The sequence below is a fragment of the Asterias amurensis genome, chromosome 12 (genome assembly GCF_032118995.1).
Source record: "Asterias amurensis chromosome 12, ASM3211899v1".
Lineage (NCBI taxonomy): Eukaryota > Metazoa > Echinodermata > Asteroidea > Forcipulatida > Asteriidae > Asterias > Asterias amurensis.
The window spans coordinates 14,924,252-14,944,672 of NC_092659.1; the positions used below are offsets into that span (position 1 = coordinate 14,924,252).

The 20,421-nt window shown below is 38.5% G+C and overlaps 1 protein-coding gene across 3 annotated transcripts in view; it reads right to left on the reverse strand.

Moving 5' to 3' along the window:
- Positions 1–20,421, reverse strand: part of LOC139945129 (beta-arrestin-1-like) — a 121,654-nt gene that overhangs the window by 38,803 nt on the left and 62,430 nt on the right. For all 3 annotated transcript variants that reach the window (XM_071942401.1, XM_071942402.1, XM_071942403.1), the window contains exons 3-5: positions 10,890–10,950; positions 4,867–5,009; positions 2,812–2,910 (exon numbers count right to left, since the gene is read on the reverse strand). In XM_071942401.1, the coding sequence (XP_071798502.1) occupies positions 2,812–2,910; positions 4,867–5,009; positions 10,890–10,950 (303 nt within the window). The remainder of the gene's footprint in view (positions 1–2,811; positions 2,911–4,866; positions 5,010–10,889; positions 10,951–20,421) is intronic.

Genomic DNA, 20,421 nt, shown 5'->3' on the forward strand with positions numbered 1-20,421 from the left:
CCGCCTCCGGATTAACGTGCAGTACTCTACCATTGGGATACTTTTGGGACGCTAGGTGGCAGCAGGTAAAATCCATTGTTCTCGGTAATGTGCCCATATGCTCAGAACTACGTAAACAATGGAAATTTACCTGGTAAGTCTGCTGCCACCTAGCGTTCCAAAGTCTCCCACTGATCTATCTCGCCCTATGTTAGTGGTCTACCTATGTTGTCAACAAATCTCTTTGGCACCCCGAACGAAATAGGAAAACAGCTAGAAAGCTCAGGGGTGGATTTCACAAAGAGTTAGGACTACATAGTCTTATCTCAAGTTAGGAACAGTTACTCATCCTAACTAAGGACTATCAATGCAATTTGTATATCTCCTAGGACTAGTCCTTACTCTTTGCGAAATCGACCCCAGTTGGCAGAGCACAGGCAAGCTTCCCAGAGGTCAAGTATTCAAGTCCCGCTTTATTAAATTTGTCTTTCTTCAACCCAGCAATAAACCTTCATCATTCTAACATAATACCTGAATTTGACTGATGCGACAAGATAGTTTTGTTTTTGGCCCTACACCTTTGTATGACACTCAGCATTTTCAGCGCTTACGGTGAACTACATCCATACACCGCAAAACAGGTGGGTTTTGAACCCATGGCCTTGGGAAAATTTTGATACTCTAAACATATCTCGGAGGAAACAAAATCATAAGATAATGTGACCTGCTTCTATAAAGACAGCGAGCTTATATTTCAGTAAGTACATGAGAATTGATCCACATTGAGTAAGGGAAACACATTTCAAGTTGTTTACATTCTAAAATATAACTTGGTATGGCTGGATTGGTCCATAACATGTCTCATTATATTAGGGTCAAATATTATATCTCTTCTTAATAAAAATGTTCTTAATAAAAAATGGTGGAGCGCCGGTACGTTAATCCGGAGGTCGTTGGTTCGAATCCCACTCTAGTCAATTCTTTGTTCAACCCCCAAAATCATTCCAAAATTAACCCAGTCAGTTTCCCTTGTGGTTTATATTAATAAAAATACAGTGAATTTTTTTTTGCTGTTTTCTCAACAAGTAGACACTGCCACTGCATTCAACTGAAACGTTGACATGTGACTTTGATTACCTCTTAATTGAGAACCTGTCCTATAATTCAGCTTTATGTTGTTGACATACATGTACACTTATCTGTGACGCTTGCTTTGAGGACATGTTCACATCAGGGTCTGTCAAGCGTGGGTGGTGATAGCATTTTATGCTTCCTGTGCGCAGGGATCTCAATGCTAAAGCACCTTCCCTCCATTTTCATGGCCGGAGGGAAAGGATGTGCACAGAATAGATAAATCCAAGATTCAGGGCTGTTTGTCAATCTTGTGCACAGTAAAAAATACATTTAAGTACATATGTACAGTTGTAAAATATAAAGCACAGGGGGAAACTGACTGGGTGAATTTGAAATGATTTGGGTTTAGAACAAAGAAAAATTGACTTGAGTGGGACTATTGACCCCTTGCACGCGCGTCACACGCGGCGACTGATGCCTCGCTCACCATGTTGGTGGGCGGTTAGGTTTACGCGTATTAACGCTAGGTCGCCTAAAATGTGCACTTCACTGCATTATAACGCACAGCATAGATTTATATATAAAAACGCACAGTGAAATTGCCCACCAGTATGGGGCATTCAAGATTTTTCTGATGACGACGTCAGGTGAAATGGGTCAATATTGAACCAGCTCTATCAACTGAGCTATCTAGTCTCTATGTTGGCAGTTTCCCTATTAGTCAGGTGCCTGTCAGAAGCCTGTAGGGTTATACATGTATCTAAGACTAGAGGGCGCACTGGTGATGCTTCTTGCACAAACGCGACGAGACCGCAAGGATACACACGCGCCATTCTGCACGCGCGTTTAATATGAAGAACACGCTGGAGTTTGTGTTTATTGAACGCTGACGTGATGCTGTTTTGTCAACTTACAATAATATTTGGCCGCACACGCTTAGCAATGCCTTTTTGATCAACTTCGAAAATGGCCGCATGCGCGCATATCTGGCGCGTATATAGGCCAGTGCGCCCTCTAGTTCTTATATATAACTCTATGCAGAAGCCATACAATCTATCAATACATGTACATGTAGCTGCCGTGTGGCCAAGGATCACTGCTAAACTTCCCTTGCAATTCTTGACAGAAAAGCAAATATGTTGAACGCCCATGCAACAGGCTAAAATTCCATTCCATCCTTAAAATAAATCTATCCATTTATCACTGACACGATTGTAGCACAAATATTATGCACAGCTTGCTTTGATGTTTATTTGTGAAGAAAAAGGCAATGAGGGCAGGCAGTACAAAAACTGGGTCAACAGCTTTTTAACTCCTCCAGTGCCAGGGTTGTAAACATGTATGATCTATACAATCTATTGTACATGTATGTATTCCGAAAGCACCATTATCGTATGTATACAACCTATTTTGTGTCATAAAAAGGTGTCACCGATCGTAAATATCCGACCCATAATATACATGTTATCATGAGAGGGCATTATCACTCAAGTTGACTTTGGGGTAAGCAAGGCAACACAAATCGGCAAGATACGTACAATTTGTTTGGTGTCAAATTCTCCTTCTTATTTTTTTTTATACAGAACTTTGAGTATTTTAGATTTGTTCCCCCCCCCCCCCCGAAAAAAAAAAAAATGGTGTAAGTTAAATGTAAATCTGTGGAGATTGTGTTTTGTGCTACAAAAAGTACCCAAATCCTTTTTACACTTTTAACAAAATTAAAAAAGGGAGAAAAAAAAACTAAAACTAAAATGCTACCTGAAAGAGAAAGGGGTATGCATTGCCCCCTAGCTTCTTAATCAGTCTTTCTTGCAATCGTGTCAAGGGTTTCTGCTCCTCAGGAACAGGCGGGTACACCTGTAAAAAATAAATAAATAAATCAGAACAAAATGATTAGAGCAAGAACTGAGGGTCCAATTTCACAAAGCTGCTACAGCGGAAAATATCGCTCAAATTAGTTTTTCTGGGAAGCAAACATTATGTACAAGTCACAGATGGCTTATTTGATTAGGTTTTTGGGCTGATAACTTTTCTAGTACATGTACATTTGCTGTGAGGTTTAGCAGCTCTATGAAAATGTTGATCACTACCTGGAAATGGTTTGCCCAGGGGAGACTTATTTTCCAAGAAGGTGGCGAATGTTTTTTTTTTAAAGTCATTGGACACTTATGGTAAACAGTATTGTCCAAGGCCAACACTTGGTGTATCACAACTTATACATAAAATAACAAACCTGTGAAAATTTAGGCTCAATCGGTCATCGGAGTCAGGAGAAAATAACGGGAAAACCCACCCTTGTTTTCGCACGTTTTGCTGGTCATGACATGTGTTTAAAATAAATCCGTAATTCTCGATATCGAGAATTGATATTGTTTTAATGTTTTCTCAAAAAGTAAAGCATTTCATGGAATAAAATTTCAAGAGAAGTCTTTCACCATTACCTTCTGTAAACCCTGTAAGTTATTTGTAAATCTGTGAACTTTAATTTTTTTTTCTGTTCTGAAAGTGTCCAATGGCTTTAATCGCACTTGTGCACTCAAGATTCTTAATGCGTATCAACCTGGGATGAGATTTGACAAATAACCAAATTCCTGAGAATGGCTCGCTGTCCAGGGTTCCCTCATTTACTTGACCCAGAACCTCCCAGATGTTACCATTCAGGAGATTTAAAGACGCTGGACACTATTGGTAATTTTCAAAGACTAGTCTTATCACTTGGTGTATCTCAACATGCATAAAATAACAAGTCTGTGAAAATTTTCGCTCAATTGGTCGTCAAAGTTGCGAGATAATAATGAAAGAAACATTACCCTTGTCACAAGGAAGTTGTGTGCTTTCAGATGCTTGATTTTGAGACCTCAAATTCTAAATCTGAGGTCTTGAAATCAAATTTGTGGAAAATTACTTCTTTCTCGAAAACTAGGTTAGTTCAGAGAGAGCCGTTTCTCACAATGTTTTGTACTATCAACCTCTCCCCATTACTCATTACCAAGTAAGGTTTATGCTAATAGTTATTTTGAGTAATTACCAATAGTGTCCACTGCCTTTAAAGACAATGCAAAGAAAAGTCTGTCCTAAGCCAATACGGCTCATCAGGTTGGTGTTTTTATATTTGATTTCCTTGGCATTAAACGACTAAGAATATTTCTACTCCCATGCCAGTCCATCACATGTCACTCCCAAGCTCTCGCCGGTACTCATTCGTACTCCTGGGTAGAGAGAAGCAATTATGATAAAGTGCCTTGCTTAAGGACACAAGTGTCTTGACTGACCAGGCGAGGATTTGAACCCGCATTCTGTAAATTATAGAACTCAAGAACTGACCTATAGACCGCTCAAACACTGTGCACTGCCAGAAATACCTTTTGGTGACTGCTTTTAAGTCTGGTCCATACTTCCTGAAGATGCGAATGCGTTACGACTTTTGACGTCACAGGGCTCTTTTCGAAGCCGAATGTTTTGCAGGAGTTGAGTAAAAATCAACTGATGCAAATTATTTGTTCCAAATCTGAGATATCAAAATTTGTACATGTATCGCAATCGCATTCTAAGGAAATATGAACCAGGCCTTTCTTTGCAGAAAATTTGAAGGGTCATGCCTGATCATGTGACGACCTGAATCAATAGACCTTATGCATTGACGTCATCCAGCCGCCATCTTTGAGGTCAAACGGTGACGAAACAATCGAAACGCACATAGATTGGCCAATGGACAACCTCCTTTTGACCTCAATGCGGGGGCGCCGTACTGAAATGACGTCATGTGCATAAGGTCTATACACACATTTAGCAGAAATATTGAATACACTTTACCTGCATGGAGGCCAGGTACAGATCTTTTCGGAACGTGAGTCCCAAAACATCCAGATCTTCTCTTCCATAGCGGAACGCTGCCAAGACGTGAACAAACACCTTACGATTCTTCACATATTCTGTATCCACCAAAACAACTCCATCTGAGGATAAAATTTAAAAATAAAAATGGTACAGATAATTGAGCAATTTAAAAACCCAGGTGTTCTTTATTGTATTAATTGTTAAGATAAATATTTATTTAATGAAAAAAAGATAAATAATAAGATCTCAGTTAGTAGATCACCAGGAATTTACTCAGGTCGCAGGTTGAAGTCCAGTTTTAATCAATCTGTCTTTTATGAACCCCAAATGAATAAAAATACTCAGTCAGTTTCTCTTGCAGTTTATTACTTGATATTAAGCAAAATAAGATGTCTGGAACTAGATTGGGACTTTAAAGGATGTTATGTTTGCATCAGGGATAAAAGACTCAGAAAAGTAGGGGTACATGTATACAATGCTTTGAATGCACATCGGTGTAGTTGTAAAAACCAATACCATGCATATTCTTAAATCCTGATGTAAAAATAACATCTGTTAAATTGTTGCAGTACACACTGCTAACCCATAGGGTTTGAGCTGCTTCTAGCCACCGGGCTAGCTCGGTGATAAGACATCTGCTCTAGCAATGCAAAAGTTGTGGATTCGAATCCCATTCGAGTGATTTGCCTATGGATTTTGTTCACAAAGCTTTTAGTACAGTACTGAGTATACAGTACTTAAAACACATCGGTGTGAGGGTAAAAACGAACTATGTAGCTTTAAGATTATCGGCCGCTCAACTCTCCGTTCCTTTAGTTTCATCTACAAGTGTCAAGACACCCTGACAGTCCCTAGACTAAACCATGAGTTGACATTCCTCTAGAAGCAATTAAAATTGTGTAAACAAACGGCGGGAAAAATAAACGACAGGAAAAACATGACAAGCACATAGTAGGTCAAGATATTTATATAAATGTCTCTTACGCTCTCAATTATGGAATAAGACTGTCCCCCCATTTACCTATCATGCAATCAAGAAGACCTAGTGCAACTTGAATTGATGGGCATTTTACCCAGGAGGGAGTCCCCAGACAGCTACCTATGACAGGCCGCGCTGGATGGGAAGATGTTTGTACATTATGATGAAAAGATTATGCGTTCAATACATTACTTGGTAGCACAACAGACCCTGGGCATGTTTTGCAATTGACTCTTAAAGAGTAACTGGTGGACTTGATGTGACCTTGCTTGACCTCATCTATGAGAAAGCATTGATGAGGTTGAGCTGAGATCGCTGCACTGGTTACCCTTTAGAGTCTGTTTTCCAGGGCATGTTTTGAGACGGACTCTTAAAGAGTAACTGGTAGATGTGACCTTGCTTGACCTCATCTATGAGAAAGCATTGATGAGGTTGAGCTGAGATCGCTACACTGGTTACCCTTTAGAGTCTGTTTTCCAGGACATGTTTTGAGACTGACTCTTAAAGAGTAACCGGTAGATGTGACCTTGCTTGACCTCATCTATGAGGAAGACATTGATGAGATTGAGCTGAGATCGCTGCACTGGTTACCCTTTAGAGTCTGTTTTCCAGGGCATGTTTTGAGACTGACTCTTAAAGAGTAACTGCTGGGTGCGACCTTGCTTGACCTCATTTGTATGGATCAACACTAATGAGGTTGAGCTGAGATAGCTGCACTGGTTACCCTTTAGAGTCTGTTTTCAGGGGCATGTTTCACAGAGACTCATAAAGAGTAACTACTAGCCGCAACCTTGCTTGACCTCATCTATGATGATTTATCATAGAGATTGGGATCAACACTGATGAGGCTGAGCGGAGATCGCTGCACTGGTTACACTTTAGCAACTGTTTTCACTCAAACTTAAAAGCTGTTTGGGTTGTTCAGGTTGACCCACTGTTTGTTCTGATAAGTCTACATAACACTTTCCATAATAGCTCTGTCTGTTTGCAAAGTAAACACAGACCACATGTAAATATGAACTTGTATATTTTTTGGATGGGGGGATCGTTTACAAATTCATGAAAGAAGTTCATCAGGCTGGTAAAACATCAACTTATTAAATGAATTTTCTAAGAAACACAGCGTTTACAAATTGTCTGAACAAAGCATACATTTTAAGTTTTGAAGAGTGTACAAACAAGATCTTTGGTAAAACACACTCAATGTTTGTACAGCAAGGCTGCCAACATTTGCATCTTGCAATCAAAAGGGAGATTTTGTACAACAATCATTTAGATCATATATTCTCACTTACATTTTCCTATTTGGTCTTTGTTTGTTTTCTCTTTTTACCAACCCCTGCTCTACACAAGGTTTATTTATTTTTTGTTCATTTTTTCTATTTTTGTTGTCCGCTTGTTTGTCTGTCTTTCTGTCCTGTACATGCTGTAAGGCATCCCTCCCCAAGCTCTGCTTTTTGAAATTTGCATAATTTTCCTTTTACGCCGTGAAGAAACACGGTCGGCCATTTTGTGGAGTCAAAATTTTGACTCCATAAATTTCGAGAGATACTCAAGTGTGGATCATTATATTCAAATTTCAAAACATTTTTCTATCCACATGCATTTTGGAACGCACGGTTTCAAACCCCTTTCATGGACCAACCCGACCAATCCAAGGCAAGGTGTCCCTTTAACCTGATGCATTGCAAGCTGGAAACACACACTTCCCAACCTACTTAAAGTGACAGAGCTCTACTGTAAAGGCATGGTGTCTCTTTACAGGGCACGGCATCAACTCGCTTCGTTAACACTGTACAAATCTCCTTCGCAATGAGAGATAATTTACCTCATCCCAGATAAAAACAGAAACTGGTAATCCAGGGGTAACCCTAACTCAAAACATCCATCAATTGTTCGCTGTAACATTTGCCGTGAGCACCGGAGCATCTCTGCGCCTCCTCTAATAAGCGCAAAAATAAATTACAACTGACAAAGTGGCCGGCAGAAAGCGTTGCAAGACTGTAAGAGGATATTGTAGAATTCTGCTTCCAACACCGTCTCACCCTCACATGTCAGCCCAATGTCAATTTCCACCTAAAGTCGCAAGGTATAAATGACAGCGACATTAATAGCTTTCATCGGGGCAACAACATGACTCGTCTCGCCAGGATAAATTTGCACAACCTGAGAGGTTACGGCGGACAAACTGTCCCTGCGAGCCTAGCCACATTGCCGAACAAGGTGTGTGATTATTAAGTTGAGATTGGTTGCAGTAAACCAATGTCCAATCACTATCCGTAAATCAGTCACGTACAAAACGTGTACAAACTATACACCGAACAGGTCCCTTCCGCTCTTCTACATGTACGCTTTCCAAGACTTGAGGTTTTAGAAGGCTGTGCATACCATTAGGCGCTGGTCTTACGGGTCCAATGATATCATTGAATACGTTTGGATACAATGATTTCACCGGATGAACATGTACATGCAGTGATGCAGGCTTTCCATATCTGTTTTTGGATTGGTCCGACTTTGTCAGCTGCACTTTCAGTCGTCTGCTTGCAGCCTACGTAATTTTTGTATGTTGCACATAAGCAAATTATATGTATATTGAAAAATGAAGCCTACAGGTGAATTGACTACGAATCTCCATGCAAAATTGATGAAAGGTTTTCTCGTATTCCACAAGCGCGCGTGTTATAACAAATTTATCTTCCAGTCTCACATGCAACGCACAAAGTTAAAAATTTCAGGACGTTATTTTGCGACGAACAGCATGCACGCGCACAAAGGTTAGAACGTATTTTTTACACTGTCCGTATACGGAGCGTGACGCATTGGCACTCACAATACACACTGTGCACTAAAAACAGAGGAAGTAGTATATATGTTTTTATATCCCCTCCAGTTCGAGCATCTGATTGGTGGATTAACGCGTACTGGAAGATAAACATTGATACCTCAACAGGCAATGCCTCAAATCCCTCAAATTTGATACTGTCATCACATTAAATGTGATTGTGTATTATTGTAATGTAAGCGTAGCGTACAAAATGACAATATTGTTGAAACTGTATAGCGTATCCAATACCGTCATGGCATACTACATGTCATGTGATCTTGAAACGGGTCGTGACCTCCTACATGTAAAAAGCATCCTGTAATGCAATATTAATTACGCTTCACTTCATTTGAAGATTACGTATAATTGTACAAACGTAAGCCAATTATTTGCAAGGTGACATTTGAAGAAAGTATCATGGACTGATTTTTTTCAAAATGTTCGCAGTTAATGGTTTTAGACAATTGAAACTTGAGGACTATACATGTATATAATCAAACGGATCTGTGGTTCAGACCAAGGTGACTATAGTGATATTCACTACCAGATGCGTGGCACTCCAACTAGTCACGACTTTGAAGATAGTCACAACAAAAGGGTTGCAAAGTGCCGGGGGCACAATATGCAAAAAATCAGGCTGAAACTGTGCATTGGCGCGCCATTGCAGTAGGCAACTCTTTCGATGCAACAATAAAAGCAAATCAGACACAGACAATTATAGGCCATGCTTTAATTCAATTAGCTGTGCTTCAATTCTTCGCAGTACGACACAAGTTACAAATAATTTGTCGGCAGTCTTGGTGGGCTCTGCTTACCGTTAGTAAAGAATCGGTGCTCATGGATATCAAAAATGCTTTTTGAAAAGCATATTATTTAAAGAGGTTCGGAGCGATTTTGTGCATGTGCACTTGGGCACATACTCCATCTTACTAAGCATTTGTCACTTACACAGTTAGTGCAGAAATTCAGAGCTTGCACAGTAAGTCAAGAATAGTGATAGCAATTGCAAAAAATGGTGATCGTAAGCGCACAATTCGGCGGTAAGCAGAGCCATGAAATGAGCAAAAAATATGTGAGATATCGCCTAACATCACAAGGGCGCACTGCCATTTGCAAGGTGAAGACTACATGTACATCTGATCTGGGCTATTGACCCAAATCAACTGTCACCAAGGGCTATGTCATCTACTTCTGTGACTGAAACAGGGTAACCCCTCTTACATGTAACAGTCCATCAAGATGTAGGTATGGGTATTATCCACTAGGAGTCTACAATCCCAGCCAAAATGCTTGGGCCACCCATTCCTAACGTCATATAAAACAATTCCCTGTCCACTTCCCATTAACAATGAACAATTTGTCCCCCGCCACCCCGTTCAATGTTGACTGTGACGCAGAGGAAGATCGCCAATTAGAACCAACATTGAAAGGGGGTAGGGGGGCCCAATGAGATATGTTCAAGATTGTAGCTAGTATATAGCAGCTCGTCTACTACCTCGCCCACTTACGACTACCTTTAATGAGTTACGCTCCATTTCACTTAAGAGGATTAGAGGGAAACGACATGTACACACATGAAAGCCTCTTGTGTTACATGAATGTATGTGACATTTGACGAACCAATACCACGACTATTAAAGACAATGGACACCTTTGGTAATTGTCAAAGACCAGTCTTCTTAATTGGTGTATCTCAACATATGCATAAAATAACAAACCTGTGAAAATTTGAGCTCAATTGGTTGTCGAAGTTGTGAGATAATAATGAAAGAAAAAAACACTCTTGTCAACCTTAAGTTGTGTGCCTTCAGACGCTTGATTTCCAGACTTCAGATTTAGAATTTGAGGTCAAATCAAATTCGTGGAAAAGAACTTCTTTCTTGAAAACTATGTTTCTTCAGAGGGAGCCGTTTCTTACAATGTTTTATACTTCCAACCTCTCCCCATTGCTTTTTACAAAGTCAGTTTTTATGCGAATAATTTTTTTGAGTAATTACCAATAGTGTCCACTGCCTTTAATTTGTACACATACATTTACAATCAAGAGATATTATACCATCAATGTACAGCACAGTATAATGTTGTCTTGTCCATAGTTTGCGGCCCTTCAGGTCTGTAGCAAACCAGCCCTTATTATTCCAATACAAACTTGCGCTTACAGTTTGCTAAATGCACCATTTGAATAAACCGACTTACCGATACTGTCAATATGTGTCATGTGATCGATGAAGTCACGCTTTCCCAGGTACGTTGTTATCTGTTGAAAGGAGAGAAATGGAGAAAGGGGAGGGTAGGTAGGAGAAAAACAAAGAAAGACATAATGAGTACATCAATACAATTAGGATGGATGACATAATTTGCATAATTCGGAACACTTCTACCCCATCCCCTTTTGCCCCGTGGAACTCCAATCGATGGACTCAATCCATTTCCCGGCCTCTCTTATTAAATTTTCTTCACCGCAAAAAAAAGACGGTGCCTTTGCAGAACGAGAATCAATCAGCAAATTTGCCAAAGATTCCGCGTTCCAAAGAAGATGCTATTCTGCCTTAAAACACAACTTGTGGAATTTCGTCTGTTCTGGGTCAATAAAACTTCTGCATACCGTACCAGTTCCGTTAACAGCTTTGCATTATCATAATCCTGGGGCGTCCACACAACATTTAAGAGTTTCAGGCTACTACTGTGGGCTCACCGACAGAACTTCCTGATGCAGGTTTCAAGTTACCAACCAATTTATAAATGTTAATTTGGAGGCATCAGTTCTTCAGAGGGTTTTGTCCATGGATGTATGGACGTATCACGGATATGTACATTACAGGTGCTAATGCAGTCTTTTCACTAGATCTGGAACAATTTGCCTTCATCGAATTTAGTCTTTGTAATTTGGTCACCTTTATTTTATTTTTATGCTTGAAGGTATTTCATTTTTAAAAGAACAGCAAAAAAAAGAAGAGCTGTGAGTCTGTGACTTTAAATTCGCTTCACACGAAACATTCAAAGTAAATTGCCAGTCTGCAATGCTAACAGGCTGTTTTAATGTTGGTTTGTACCCTTACACCGATACGTGCTCGCACTGTATACTCAGTACTTTCCAGTGTTCTGTGAACAAAATTACAGGCATATTACTCGGGTGGGATTCGAACCGACGACCCTTGCAATTCTAAAGCAGTGTCTTACCAATTAGACCACCGAGAAAGCCCAGTAGCTAGAGGCAGTTCGAATCCTACATTTTTAGCAGCGGGTACAGCAACGATTTAATACAGGTTGGTAATATTCACTACCTGCACGGTTCCGCCATATGCGTGTGGAACCTTGACTTCATGCTTAATTTTGTATTGTATTTATGTATCAGTTTGGATGAAAGTGTCATTACATTACCGTGACAATACAGAGTTATACATGTATAAGGGTTCTATTCACTGCATGCTGTCCCCAATTGGACTCACTATACGCAAAGGCCTGACTGCGAAGGGGGCGAATAGTACGTGTATTGTAATGGTTTACAGCACCTTGTAAACGATTACATGGTGCTATGTAACAGGAATAGATCTCAAAGTTCAAACGAAGTCAGACATACCTTGCAGGAAATACTGTATGTTTAAGCATTTTGAGACGCCCTTCAGGTGTATAAAGCACTATATAAAAACCGCCTACTATTTTTTTATATTATTGAATGACAAGCAGACATCAATAATCATATTTCTTTCGACAACAACAACAAACCACAAAACGTATGATTGCTTTCTCTTTGGTCGACATTGATTGATGCACATGAATTGGAGCAATCTCTGACACAATTAATTCCCTTGAAATGAAAGAACACGATTTTTTTCTCATTATTATTCTTTTCTTTCTTGCCTTCTTTCTTAGACAAAGAAGCTGTCTGGCGAGGTGGCCTCCTTCAGATTAAAAACCTTGACAACTGAGTGTATAACAACACGGCCATTGTATTACAATTCTCTTAATACTTTTCGTTTTTCAATGTTTGATGATCTCTGCTGTCAAGGGAATAGAGATTTCAGCTGAATCTCTAAGGTCAACAACATTGGAAGCAACAACAGGGACAGAACATTGCTCAGGGTCTGTCATTTTGTTATTATTTTCTTTATGAGTTTTTTATCCCCAATCCCCCATCTCAATTTGATATTCAGCTGTATTTAAAGAGGTTTTACTTAGATCAGGGAAGATGATTTTTTTTTCTTCTGATTTTTGTTCTAGGTTCATTTATAAAAGAGCGCTGTAAAACTTGATTCAAGGATTTAGGTACTTTTTGTAAGGCAAAACACACTGTCCACAGATTTACGTTGAACTTCCACTGTTTGAAGATACCGGTAATGATAGTAGAAAGCGTACCTTAAAATATTAGCTGCCAAGGTGCTGTAGTTTTTGAGAAATGAGTAAAGTAATGTCATGAAAATATGTTGTTTACATGCTAAAGTAATTTTCGCCTGATCATCTACTATCATTATCTTCAAACTGTGTTAGTTTAGAGTAAATCTGTGGACATTGTTTTTTTGTCCTACAAAAAGTACCTAGCCCTTTAAGGCAAAGTTAAACTTGATTTAAGTTACTCTATGAAAAGCATTTGAAAACTGTCTGTTTTAAAAATAAATATGGTTAGAAAGATGTTTTGAAAGTAGAAAATAATGATCCACACAAATATGCCTCGAAATTGCATGGTTTTCCTTATACATCGTGAACTAAAATGGCACTCCAATTATGTGGAAAATGGCAGATGGAAAACCACGCAATTCCGAGGCATGTTTGTGTGTAATCATTATATTCCACAGTTAAAACAATTTCTAAAAAACATAATGAATTTTTATAACAAAAAGATTCAAACGCTTTTTCATAGACCAACTCACCCGGTCAAAGACAACATGTCCCTTTAAAGACACTGTGGACAAGTTTGGTAATTGTCAAAGACCAGTCTTCTCCCTTGGTGTATCTCAACATGCATAAAATAACAAACCTGTGATAATTTGAGCTCAATTGGTTGTCGAAGTTGTGAGAGGACAATGAAAGAAAAACAGCCCTTGTTGCACAAGTTGTGTGCTTTCAGATGCTTGCTTTCGAGGAATCAAAATCTAATTCTGAGGTTTCAAAATCAAACTCAAATATTTTAATGATAAATTACTTCTTTCTCAAAAACTACTTTACTTCAGAGGGAGATGTTTCTCACAATGTTTTATAATCAACAACTCTCTATACTCGTTACTCGTTACCAAGTAAGGTTTTATGCTAACAATTATTTTGAGTAACTACCAATAGTGTCCGGTGTCTTTAAAGCCAGTGGACACTATTGGTAAATGTTAAAGACCAGTCTTCTCACGTGTACCTCAACATGTGCATAAAATAACAAACCTGTGAAAATTTGAGCTCGATTGGTCATCGGAGTTGCGAGATAACTATGACAGAAAAAACACCCTTGTCACACGAAGTTGTGTGCGTTTAGATGGTTGATTTCGAAACCTCAAATTCTAAACTTGAGGTCTCGAAATCAAATTCGTGGAAAATTACTTCTTCCTCGAAAACTACTCCACTTCAGAGGGAGCCGTTTCTCACAATGTTTTATACTACCAAACCTCTCCCTAACACTCGTTACCAAGTAAGGTTTTATGCTATTAATTATTTTGAGTAATTACCAATAGTGTCCACTGGCTTTAAGCATACTCTTCATTTCAAACCCCAAAATGAAAAAAAAACCGATGATGAATTACCCCTTTTATACAAAACATTCTAAGCGTTTTCTTTGAGAAACATTCTGCGTGCTTCTGACTCATTCATAAATGACATTCTTCACACTTGACCGCCAACCTCAATTAATAATACACACAGGTTCAGAAATCCACCGTAACCATGGTGCCTCATTTATTATTTAACCGTTAACTGTAAGCTTTCTCGGTCGATTAATTGCTTTGGTCGACAGGGACTAAATGGAGGAAGATCCGTGATAACAAAATAAACATGCCAAAACTGCCACTTCCAAATTTTGTCTTGATTTAATTTTCCCACAAGCTGATGCTTTTCGCAAGTACAGTCACTCCGTTTCCTTTTTAATTATCTCATATTTCACGTTGGATTTGAGAAAGCAATCATGAAAGGGTTCAGAACTATCTGAATGGCAAGGTCTAGAATGACTTTTTTTTTCTTCAAAGTTCAATTGCGGTTATTTTATTTCTTCTTAGTTTTCTAAAAGTAGTTCTTTTCTCAGTGGGGGATATTCCTTCGGGAAATTTCCTGGAATAATTGTCAGCTAATGTATTTAAAGACAACAGTACAAGAATGGGTAAATGTAGGAATTCAAAACAAAAAAAGGGTTTCATAACGCTTCTCAGATTGCGTATTCATGTATGGGATTAGTCTTCCTATGTAAGTGGACATATTCCCTCTAGATTTTTGGTGATATCTTGAAAAGGCACCCACCTTTGGAAATAACATTTTTAGAAGTTGTTTTTATTGTGTACATCTACATTTATATGGGATTGAAACAATTGGATTCCAAAACCCCAAAACAGTGTTCTTTATCCCCAATGCAAATATGACTGCTTCTGTTACATCAGTATACCTGGGCCCAATTTCATAGAGCTGCTTAGCTGCCGATTTTGTGCTTACTGTACCATTTCTATTTCATAGCGCTGCTAACCGTAAGCACGCGAAAATAAATGACGTCAACAATACAAATCCATGGTACACTCACAATATGGCCGCCCAATTTTTCTGGTAACTTGTGAAATACGCTTGCACCTTAGCAAATTTTTCTGCTACAGTAATAAGCAGAAAAATTTGCTTACCGATAAGCAGCGCTATCGTCGCTCTGCTTACTGCCGAATTATGCGCTGACAATCACCGTTCTCTGCTAACTGTGCAAGGGGGGGGGGTTTAAAAAAAGGATTATTGCCTGTATGCTTTCAAATTGCCTGTCTGAACTTCATAGGAGAAAATTATTGCAGACAGAAGCTTTTGGTTAAAGAACCCAGTCACACACGCCTATCTGATGTCTGCCCCTGTGGGAGTCAAAATCCTAAACAAACATGCACAAAAGATTTGAAAAATGATGGAAATGGTAGATGTGTAGAATTGTTCAGAGGTGCGACCTGCATTTGCTTAATGCAGAACGTACAGGTAAGCTGCAGTCACGCGCACATTTTTAACGCACGAAGAACAATTATCTGCCTCCTTTATGCCTCTTTGAGATGGCACTTTTTGAGAGTGTGACGCTATATGCAAGGGGTCTTAGAAAAATCATCATATATTTTTCTCTTCGGTCTATAGCCTTCTCCATGCGTTTAAAGGCAGTGGACACTATTGGTAATTACTCAAAATAAAACCTTACTTGGTAACAAGTAATGGGGAGGGGTTGATAGTATAAAACATTGTGAGAAACTGCTCCCTCTGAAGTGTAATTCAGAATTTTCCACGATTTTGATTTTGAGACCTCAAGTTTAGAATTTGAGGTCTCGAAATCAAGCATCTAAAAGCACACATTTCGTGTGACAAGGGTGTTTTTTTCTTTCATAGCTATCTCGCAACTCCAACAACCATTCGAGCTCAAACTTTCACATGTTTGTTTTTTTATGCATATGTTGATATACACCAAGTGAGAAGACTGGTCTTTGACAATTACCAATAGTGTCTACGGTCTTTAAGACTTTCCCTTTTGTGTGTAATTTATTGAATTGGTAGTAGAGAAATAATAATAATAATAATATTAAATAATATTCATTTTCAGATGATTATTTGCGTGCTGCAACGTGATAAAAAATAATATGTGATGGTTTCTATTGATACTTTATCACATAAAATGTACATGAGTCAGTTCGTTATTAAAATTGGCTTCCGTTGTACTGCTGAGGACCAAGGAAACTAAACATCCCTGAAAACACACGCTTTTGACTCCACATCAAAAGGTAGGGGGATCTGCCAGCGCTTTGATCAGACGTTTTGATCAAATTTGCAGCCAATTGGTTCATTTGAAAGTACTCCGTTCGCTTTAGTCTGTCATTGATGCTGGCTGAAGTAGCATCGGGTATCGAGTGTTTTACACTCGCTGTTGTCAGCTCTTCTGCATCTGATGAAAAATTTAATTTGGTACTCCGCATTTCACATCACGACTGTGGCAAAATATGGGTTTACATGTACTTAGGCCTCGAGTTAATTTAAGATTAAAAGGATTATTAAAATGCTTGGTAATGACAGACATATGAGTTATATGGTTGTAATTAATGAAACCAGAACATTTTTGTCTGAGAGTGTCTTCTGTGTCTATGAAAGTGAACAGGATTCAATTTTTAACGATTGAAATTTTCAAAATCCATATATTAAACAAACTAAAAGCAAAACGTTATTAATTAGGAAAAAAAGGAAATAAAGTATCAATGTTTTTTTTGTATTTTGTATTTTATGTTTCTTTCACTTTATTTGATTTTATAATGTATATTGGGGTGGGGTGGGGTGTATTGGGGTGGAGCAAGGTGGGGTGTGGTTTGGGTGTGGTGGGGTGTGGTTCGGGTGTGGTTGGTGGATGGAGGGTTGGGGTTGAGGTGGGGAGTGGGATGGCCACTACCACTCATCCTGAGTTCCTGCTAGATTTTTCAAAAATTACTGTCTGCTGTTGGTTATGTAACTGTAGAATTATCAACATTTTAAACACATTTTGAAGACCTACACAGCCTACCCCTGACTCCCCTCCCCCATATTTTTTCACAAATTGCTGTAGATATTTTGCTTTCGAAGGATTTGTATCACTAATTTTTCAACAGAAATGATTAAATTCATAGACAAATACAATCTTCATTTGACTTATTTTCATATTTACGCCCTGTGCAAGCCTTGCAGTCTACCGATTTGAAGTCTAAAAAGCAAGACCCAGTCAGAAATTCCGCAAAATGCTGAATTATGAACGACGTATGCTGGCTATCCCTGACAGACCATGGACAGACAAACCGCAGAGTGCTTCTGTCATAACACGCAATAATTCATTGTCTCTCTGCATATAAACAGTCTTTAATCTCAGCTTAAAATACTTCATCAATCTGACTCAAAAACCGTCTGCAAATCTATACTTGACAGTTTCCCTGCCAAAGTGCAATTCTTAAAAACGCATTTAGCAACTGTTTACTTTATTGACGTATTGATTTTTAATTTACACTGTACGGTCAGTCGCTCAGCTGCGGACACAGGCGAGCGCTGTGGCCAATCTCTGGGGGGGAGGGGGGGGGGGGGGGTTATGGTCAAGAAAAAACTGCCAATTTGTCATCCAATTGTTACAATAACAACTTTATAGATTTTTGTTTCCTACTACTACTCAATGAATTATCAATTTGAAACTTCAGAAGTTGAATGAATATTGATTCATTTAATATTGTAAAGGCAGGGCATGCTTTTGGTAATATCAAAGACCGGTATCCTCACTTGGTGTATTCAAACTTCAATTAACAAGTAGGAATGCAATTTCTTTCACCTAATTGTTATGATAACATTATCGTATATCCACAGAATGGCCACAACATCCCTTCTTTCATTAGAGTCGCAAAATCCACAGACCGATTTAAAAAACACATCTCTTCCCTGTTTAAGCTTTTCTCTTTTTTCTCATGCTTTTCAAACATTGTGTATGTAGCTTTTCCGACTAGATTGCGTTGTTTATTGTGCATTTTCAGTTGTTGTAAGGATCAGCGCGCTCAAGAGTTAGTTACAATTTTGACGGTAGTGATAAGTCAACGAGCCATTCATAGTATTTGTTTCCTCATACATTGTACATGTACCTCAAAACCTATTTACTCTTTAACGTACACATTATTTTCAGTCCAGAAGCTTCTCTGACAAATTCGTGTGCAAAGCCAGGCAATCAGTTTAATTACAATTTTTTGACGGTACCGATAACTCAACAAGCCAGTCATAGTATTTGTTCCCTCCCACATGTAGTTTACATGTAGATCTTTATGTATGCGCAGGCTACATGCATGATGTAATGCAACACTGCGACAGCTTTCATTGTTTGTATGCGTGATTTTCTTCCATGCACCAAACTATCATGTCGTGCTTGCGGTATCAGGTATCTCCCGTGCAGAGGTAAATTTAACTCAACATAAAAAAAAATTGAGAATATTTTTTAGAAAAGCTGGCCAAGACACTGTGACCTGATTACACAGCGAACCCAGAATCCATTTCCATCATCGTGTGCACACACGTAGTTGAAACATCTTGTTATATGTACATTGTAGACTGCGTGGAATGCATTATAAATTGCTTGCTGTGGCGTTGAATCTACATACATATGTAGAGCCCAGCGGCCATGTCTGTCTCCTTGCTGGCAAAGCATGGTTTTATTTTAAAAGAAGAATGATGCATAATGCATGAGTGTATAAATTAGCATTACCAGGCCACAAGTGGTTGTGCTGTCTACGGGTCATGCATACACATATGAATTCTGTTTGTCAGTTTGTGTCATTTCGGGGGGGAGTGTGCGGTTGTATTAAACAGCTACTTGAGCGGAATGTTTTAATGCCTTTGTTCACCATTTAAATTTAATTTCGATATTTGTAAAACTCTGAATTTTTCGTTATTATCGATTAAAAAATATCAGGCCCCAAACCCTAAGGTTTTCAACAATAAAAAACATTTCTGCCGTTGATGGCGCGCGTCAAAATGACAATGCTTTGACGTCATGCTTGGGAGTTACCAAGTAAGGTTTTATGCTAATAATTATTTTGAGTAATTACCAATAGTGTCCACTGCCTTTAAGCAGCTCTATGAAATTGGACATGATGCAAGCTCCATAAACCACTTTCCAGGCCTTTCTAATAACGATTTTACAATATTTTCCGAACAGGAACAAAATTGGAAGACATTAACTAAAGTAGGAAGAATATTATGCCTGAGTGCAAAACCTTTTAAAGCCACTGGACACTATTGGTAATTGTCAAAGACTAGTCTTCACAGTTGGTGCATCTCAACATATGCATAAAATAACAAACCTGTGAAAATTTGAGCTCAATCGGTCATCGAACTTGCGAGATAAAAATGAAAGAAAAAAACACCCTTGTCACACGTAGATTGTTGATTTCGAGACCTCAAGTTCTAAACTTGAGGTCTCAAAATCAAATTCGTGGAAAATCACTTATTTCTCGAAAACTATGGCACTTCAGAGGGAGCCGTTTCTCACATTGTTTTATACCATCAACCTCTCCCCATTACTCGTCACCAAGAAAGGTTTTATGCTAATAATTATTTTGAGTAATTACCAAAAGTGTCCACTGCCTTTAAGCTAGCCTGAATAAGCGCATTTCACAAGTAAACAAATGATAAAACCTTGTGCTCCATTATTTATCAGTATGCTCTTATTCATTCTTCAACTTAATTGAAATCACTTAGCATGGCACTAAGGAGCGGGGAAGAACAAAGTCTCAAGTAAATCGGAATGACAAATTGATTCGGTCAGGATACTGAATGTCACAGCAAATGTCAACAGCAGGAACTCGAGGTAAAGACTTGGTCAAGACACTTAAATCCTGATTCTTAAATTCTAATAAAAAGTATACGTAGTACCTAAGTCAATAAAATATGTAAATAAAATGAAAGATAAGAAACTATTTCTTTTTTGTAATTTAATTGTTTTTAACATTTGTTTTAACTATTTTTTACTGACAAAATAAAACAAATATTAGGCCTATCTCCCAATATATTTTATTATGATTGAACTGTTTTTAACATTAGTTATATT